Source organism: Peromyscus eremicus, chromosome 7 (genome assembly GCF_949786415.1).
Source record: "Peromyscus eremicus chromosome 7, PerEre_H2_v1, whole genome shotgun sequence".
NCBI lineage: Eukaryota > Metazoa > Chordata > Mammalia > Rodentia > Cricetidae > Peromyscus > Peromyscus eremicus.
The window spans coordinates 35,392,915-35,400,483 of NC_081422.1; the positions used below are offsets into that span (position 1 = coordinate 35,392,915).

General features: G+C 51.3%; 1 protein-coding gene across 1 annotated transcript in view; it reads right to left on the reverse strand.

Annotated features, from left to right (window-relative positions):
- Positions 1-5,816, reverse strand: part of Ubash3b (ubiquitin associated and SH3 domain containing B) — a 147,514-nt gene extending 141,698 nt beyond the window's left edge. The window contains exons 1-2 of the mRNA XM_059269022.1: positions 5,689-5,816; positions 4,889-5,062 (exon numbers count right to left, since the gene is read on the reverse strand). Of these exons, the coding sequence (XP_059125005.1) occupies positions 4,889-5,062; positions 5,689-5,816 (302 nt within the window). The remainder of the gene's footprint in view (positions 1-4,888; positions 5,063-5,688) is intronic.
- Positions 5,817-7,569: the final 1,753 nt, after the last annotated feature.

Below are 7,569 nucleotides of genomic sequence, written 5' to 3' on the forward strand. Positions count from 1 at the left end.
GCTCTCACTCCAGCCCTCTGCCATGGTCTCGCTCTTTAACCAGACATAGCTCAAATAGTCTCGGCCATCCTAGCCAGCTATCCTCACCTGTAGTTCCACCGACACCCCCCACCTCTGTCTCCTTCCAATCTGACGCAATTTTACTTCAAACTAATAATGGATGTCCAGGCTCTGTGTTTTTCCAAGTCCTTTCCATTACTCCACTGGCCCATGTTATCAGGGCAGGCACTGCTGTGCGCGAGAGCCGATCGCCACGTTGGGGAGAAGAGACTCAATGGCAATGTAGATGGTTCAAGTGCCAGGGAGGCGCTGGACTAGAATCAGGGACAACACACTCCTGCCAGGTCCCTTCAAGACTACCTTGTTTTATTATTTGTTTGTTTGTTTGTTTGTTGTTTCGTAGTGTTGGAGAATGAACCCAGAGTCCCTGAAGGCTAGGTTAGTGCTCTACCAATGAGCCACACCACCAGTCGGATGAACTCTTTTTTTTTTTTTTTTTTCCCAATCACTGGGAAATATAAATATATACAAGCCACTATCTTTTCGGTAAGCAAAGAATGTTCTAGCCACAGGCAACTTTTAAAAAATTAAAATAAGGCAACTGTGGTGATATCTACTTGTGATCCCAGCACTCAGGAAGTAGGGGAAGTTGAACTAAGAGTTCAAGACAAACCTTAGCTACACAGTCAGTTTGAGGCCAGCCTGGGCTACGTATCTCAAAACTGAAATAAATAAATGAAATGAAAATAAAAAAGGCAGGGTTGTATGAGCAGAGTCCTTAGATTCAGTGACGCATTGACTTGCTCCAAGGCACACAACACAGTTGACCCCTAGAGACAAGCTGAGAGCATCTATCTGTCGAAGCCGGAGGGGGCGACATGCAGACAGTGATACCCTTGGCTGAAGTCACCTGTGCTCAGCCAGAGGCCACTTCCACTCTCCTCGGGCCCACTCAGGCCCACTCAGGTCCTCCACTCACTGGCCTCAGGCCTTTGCCCAGCCAACACTCTTCCTTCAGACCAACCTCACCAGCCTGGAGGAAGCTAGGTTTCTATTTTTAGAATGTTTGGGCCAGCGCAGAGCTAATGAGCATAAAAAGAAAAAGGAAGGGATGAGCTATACAGCCGTTGAAAGTTTCCTTCCAGAGTCTCATTCGCTCCCTCTTTGTCCCACTCCCCAACATAACCACCAAGTGGAACATAAACAGGTCCCTCTACAGCAGTGTTTAGGTTAAACTGAAGCTTATGTGGGGTAACAAAGCCCCTGAGAGTAGTGATGAGCCAGAGACGACATACCCCACCTCCCAGGTCACCCTGGGTGGCCTGGCCTGACAGTGTGCCACTTTCAGCTCTGACAAGCACTTACAAGCCTGTGCTCATTAAGAGCACTCCCCTGAGAAGGCTTCGGCAAGGCCCTGCCTGGGGGGTTAAGTCAGCTTCAGGACCACAGTATGGCACAGCACAGATCAGAACGGGACCTGGACCTGATGACCTGTCATCTCTGTAGCCATCAAGACTCCAGTCCCTGTCCCAGGACAACAGACCCAGTTATACCCCAGGGGAGTCCGCTAGTACCCGGGCTTCAGCTATTCTCTCCAGAAGGATGGCTGGGTCTTTTTTCATACACTACACCAAGGCTCTTCTGGGACCCCAGGGATGACACTGCTTACTCCTTCCTCCAATGTTCGGGTAAGTCTGCAGTCTTCCTCCTCAGTTCTCCACAGGAAGTTAAAAGCCTGCCCTCCGAAATCTGAAATAGCTCTTTCTTACTGACCCACGTGAACCAACTAAGGAGAACTCCAGATACTTTTAGGGTCAGATAGGGACCACAATTCAAGCCTCCTTTGGGGCCCTGTATGTGGCTCTTGGGAGATATCAGGAATTCAAGGCCAGTCTGGGCTATAAGAGACCCTTCGAAAACGAAAACAAAACAAAACAAACAAACAGACAAACAAAAAAGCCTGCTCAGGGCATTGAATATGATCAGGTAATTCCAAGAACACCACTCTCTTTTATGGAAAATTTAGCTAAGAGCAATAAACCCAAGCTCCCTCCCTCAGACCTTACGTTTTTTTCTCTTTGGTAAAAAGAGGCAATACCAGAAACACCACAATACTTGTGGTAAGATATCTCCAAAAGATATCCATGTCTTTTTTTTTCCTTTCAGTTTTTTGAGACAGGGTTTTTCTGTATAGCCCTGGCTGTACCAGAACTCGCTCTGTAGACCAAGCTGACCTTAGACTCAGAGATCCTCAGGCCTCTGCCTCCCAAGGGCTGGAATTAAAGGCGTAAACCACCAACGACAGGCTGATATCTATGTCTTAATCCCTAAAATCTGTAAACACTACAAGAATGATGTGATGAAGTTTAGGGATGACTTTGACATGGGTAATTATTCTGGATTACTCAAGACCATAGGGCAGTCCTATGCATTCATGGAATACTACTAGGCCATAAAAAAGAACAAAATCCTGCCATTTGCTAAGGACAGGGGTGGAGCTGGAGATGATTATACCAAGGGCTCACCATCAGGCTTGATGTCCCAAGTTTGATCCTCGAGACTCATGTGGTGGAAGGAGAGAACTAGACTATAAGAAGTTGTCCTGTAACCTCCACATGCACATGTGGGTGGGCACACACAAATAAATGAGTGTAATTAAATTTTTTAGATTTGTTGATTTTATGCATGTAAGTGTTTTACCTGCAGATATGACTGTGTACCACCTGGTGCCTAAGGCAGTCAGAAGAGGTCAGTAACTGGAATTACAAGCAGTTCTGAGCTGCTGTGTGGGTGCTGGGAATTGAACCTGGGTCCTCTGCATGAACATATGTTCTTAACCACTGAGCCATCGCTCCAATCCTGTATTTAAAAGGTTTTAGGTTTTTTTTTTTTAAGTAAGAAAAAGTTTGAAAGTTTATATCATTAAAAAAAAAAGATAAGGCTGGTAACACACACATTTGGGATGGTAAGGCAGAAGGCTGAGAAATTTGATGCCAGCTTGGACTACACAGAAAGACCCTGTCTCACCAGAAAAAAATAAAGAAGGAAAGTAGGAAGGAAGGAAAGAAAAGAGGGAGGGAACATTACATATTTAAGAAAATGTTCAGCCCAATTTCAACATTACACAGTGTGAACATGTAAGGGACTCCATGGATGCAGTTTTATGTAACTGTTAACCATGATTTACCAGGGGCTGGGGAGATGGTTCAGTTTCTAAAGTGCTCACCGCACAAGTACCTGAGTCTGGAGCCTCGGCACCCAAGGAAAAGCTGCGTGCACTGACAAACACTGGTGACCTCAGCGCTGGGTGGGTGGGTGGTGTAGACAGGTGGACTGGTCAGCTAGTCTAACCAAAACAACAGGCTCAAGATCACTGAGACCCTGTTCAAATTATAAGGTGGAGAGCAAGCAATAGGGGAAGACACTCAACCTCTGTCCTCCACACAGGATTGCAGGGGGGCATCACACACGCATCACACACACACACACACACACACACACACACACACACACACGAGCGCGCACACGCACACACACACACACACACACACACACACACACGCATGCACGCACGCACACATATTTCCTACATGTATCATAAGACACACCCAGAGAGAAATCTGGCGCAAAGAGAAGACAAAGGTACAGACTTGATGGAATGAAGTGGCCACAACCAAATAATGCCCACCAGCCAGCAGAAGCAGGATGAATGGGATGGGTTCTCTCCTAGAGCCTCCAGGGGGAGCACAACCTGGCAAACAGTTCTGCCCCAAGGATACCAACTTGGAACATCTGTCCCCTAGAATATGGTAGAGAATACATTTCTGTTGACTTCAGCCACCCAGCCTGTAGCCACTTGTTCCAGCAGCCAAAAGAAACAACCACTTCATGCGCCGGGAACTGATGAGTATCTCATCCACACAGAATCCCATGGCGCTTCCTGTGAGGTCTTACAGTGCAGACACAAGACCTAGGTTTGAATCGCTGCTCCCCACCCCTCACCCCCAACTACTGGGACCCTATGTATGTTGTATAACCTGTTTAAGCCCTGGCTTCCCTGGCCACAAAACAGGCATGGAGCATGTCTTCATTAAGCTGCTAGGAGGGTAAATGGGTAACGAAAATAAAATGTTTCCAACTGTCAATAATAGTCAGTAATCTAGCTATTGTGGGACCCCAGGAATCAAGCAAAACTAAATCAGGCCATCCTCCTCCTAGTCTGCCCTGACTGAAGCAAGGCCTCCGAGGCCCACTGCAGGAAATAGATTGTTCCCTTAAAGCCCACTGAATATCAGATATGAAAAATCTAAAGAGTCCAGTGAAGCACCTCTCCTTTAAATTAAGCAATGTGGGTCCTTGACGGTGGTCTCACTTCAGAAATAGCAGCTGTCTGGAACTATGCAAGTTCTACAGCACATTTGGCCTCTCTTCTGGTTCTCACGAGGCTCTACAGAACGCCATCTATCCTCGGGGCTTTCTGTGGAGGACCCTCACCTGGGGACCCCCTGTAGAACCCTTCACATCTCCTCTCGAAGTCAGCAGGAAGCAGAAATCTTGGTCCACTTTGTGACCTTTCACGGACTGGGCCAAACAGCACTCCAGCCTGTTATAGCAGGCTGGGTGGGATGATACATCCAGGAGCCTGCTTTATTATGACTGCAGCCAAGTTAGTAAAGAACCCAGGCTCCCAGGAAAGACACCTAGAGTTATCGCCTGAATGAAAGCATTGGGAAGAACGAACTTACAGATAAAGTTCGCCCAACTCCAGTTTAGGTGATGTAATTGAAAGAGTGAGAGAGCAGCACCTGCCACCATCCTGGACTTTGTGTCCCCACCAAGGAAACCAGCAAGCCAGGAATTAACCAGAGAAGCGTCCCCCCAACCCCACCCCACCCCGGCTAATCGGCGCCGGCTTTCTGTCAGGCGAGGTTCCAGCCCCTTGCACTGGAGTGCACCGGCTCCAGGGGACTCCTGCTGTTGCTGCCGGACGCTGGCAACCCCGCTCTTTCCTGAAGGCTGCAGCGACAGCCACCTGCGCTCTGTGCCCTTCCCCAGCCCAACCCTTGGAAAGGAAGGAGGAGGCAGGAGGGCACCCCCCCATTCCCACTTTCCAGCACCCACAGCTTTCTGCACTGCCGTCACCACTGACGAGAACCCTGATCCCCTGGAGGAATCGCTTCTCCTTCCCATTCCATCCTCTCTATCAATGAACACGCAGCGACACCCACGCTCCCGCTCCTCCCACTCCGGAGGGAGCCGGAGCTCAAGAGCGACATCCGGAGCTGGAAGCCGCTGCAGCGGGGGTGCCGGCCACCCTGCCCCGCTGCTCCTCGCCTTTCCCCAGCCACCAAAGTCACCCACCCACCCCTGCCACCCCAAGCTGGCTCGGCACTCTAGATGGATAGGGGATCCAAGTCCTCCAAGGGACCTGCCTCTCCTTGCCTCGCCCGGGCTTACCAAAGGGGACCTCCGCGGAGCGCGCGCGCAAACCGCCCAGGGCCACCCGCGGAGCCCGGGATTCGAACCAGTTGCCCTAGCTGCCAGCATCCCCAAGCAAGCCCTTAGTCCAGCACTCCTGCCGTCAGCGCTCCCGCCGCGTCCCCTCCCCAAGGAGGTCTCTCTCGGGCAGCACCAGGATGGCGAGCCGGAGCGAAGCCGAGGGTCGCGGGGCCCGGGCGGGTTACTTACGCACGGGCGCGGGGGAAGCCCATGGACAGGAGTACGTCTAGCGCCGACCCATGCTTGACGGTGCCCGGGCGCTGCAGGCGGTCCCTGCGCGGGGTGACTTTGCTGTACAGCTCCTCACGCGCGGCCATGCCGAGGGCTAGGGTCGCGGTGCCGAGTGCCCGCTCAGCGGCCGCCCATCGCCCGCGCGCTGGAGCTGGGTGTCCCGGGAGGACGGCGGGGGCGGTGCTCCCAGCTCCCCGGGCGGAGACTGGCGCTTCCTGGAGAGGCCCCGGGAGCTCGGCACCGGCTGGCGGCTTCTGCGGGACCGACCTAAGCCCGCTGTGCCCCGGAGTCCCAACACTGCGCCGCTGCAGCCTTCTCTGTCCTCCGCCCCCCGGCTTCTCCTCCTCGAGCTGTCCGGGAATTTGCAATGAGTAATTTTTGAATGGATCAAAAAGGAAAAGCAGCCTTGTGGGCAGGCCCTGCCTCGCCTGTGCCGGGCCCCGCCCCTCTCTTAAAGCGGCCGCGCGGGCCCAAACCCTGCTGGCTGGATTCCAACCGTAGTAGGGATTGCTTCTAGACAGAAGGTCCCCCAGCGACGAACTAGGCCAGTGTACTCGGATTCACAGAGCCCCAGGTCTGCCCTTGGCTTGCATATCGACCCATCTGGGCCTGGACGCTTCGGAATAGCCCATTTCACGTTTCATTTGATCATTGGCGAGGTCAGTAATGGAAACCTACTGCACGGATGGATGAGAGAACCAGAAGGCTAAGCCATAATCAGGCCCGGGGGAAAGGTGTCATTTCAAATAGATCCTGCAAAAGTTACAAAGTTGTTACATCTTTGTAGGCCAGGTCTCCACAGCCCGCGGTGACTGGAGAGCAACTTCTGGAAAAGAGCCTCTGGCTCTTGGAAGTGGTAGGACCTGAGAAGGCAGAGGCCAGGGAGGGAGGGAAAAAGGAAAAAGGGAGGAGGAGCAGAGAACCGAAGGGCTAGGAGGTAGAAGGAGAAGAAACCGAGAAAGAACACTAATGACAGCACCCTGTCAACAAACGGGTTCAGCACAGGAGGGAGCCACAAGTGAACCCCACCACAGCTGGACCAAACAACTTCCTCAGAGAACAGAAGTCATTACTACTAATGCCCCGTGTCTCACACCATGAACTTCGCTGAGGAATTAAAGCTTGGTCATCTGGAGACAAAGCCGTTGTCCTTAACTGGGAACAGAGCCCCATTTGATGTCGTAGAAAAGGCATAGATCTTCTTTGGGGATAATAATAATGCCTAACATTTATAGGACCCATTTGTGTGCCAATGATTGTGTTAAGCATACTGGCTGAGTTAACTCATGGACCTTTTACAAGGCCCTGGAAGGGTGCCTACCTGCATAGCCTGGTTTTATAGATGAGAAAACTCAGCTCAGAGGGGGCAGAGGAAAATGAGCTCACAAGGGAAGAGATGGAGCTTTGACTCACCGTGGTGCCCTGAACAAGTTACTTCTGTCCCCAACAGCCTTGTATTGTAGTCCCATCAATAAAGTAGTAGTCACCTAATCTCTCTCTCTCTCTCTCTCTCTCTCTCTCTCTCTCTCTCTCTCTCTCACACACACACACACACACACACACACACACACACACACACACACACACACACCAGGTTATCCAGGCTCTCCTGCTTGCCTGCTTAAAGTACCAGTGGCATTTGGAAGTGAGGAGATGGGACGGGGAAGCATGGATAACAATTTGCATATTTCTGCCTGGTGTTATAAAAGAGACCAGGGACAGTTCACACTTCCTAAGTGGGGGAGTTTCTTTTTCTTCTTCCCTGCAGAGGGGGGGTGGGTGGGTTGAAGGGAGCTGGGAAAACCATAATCCATAGACTAGCCTCCTTGGGATGTGCTC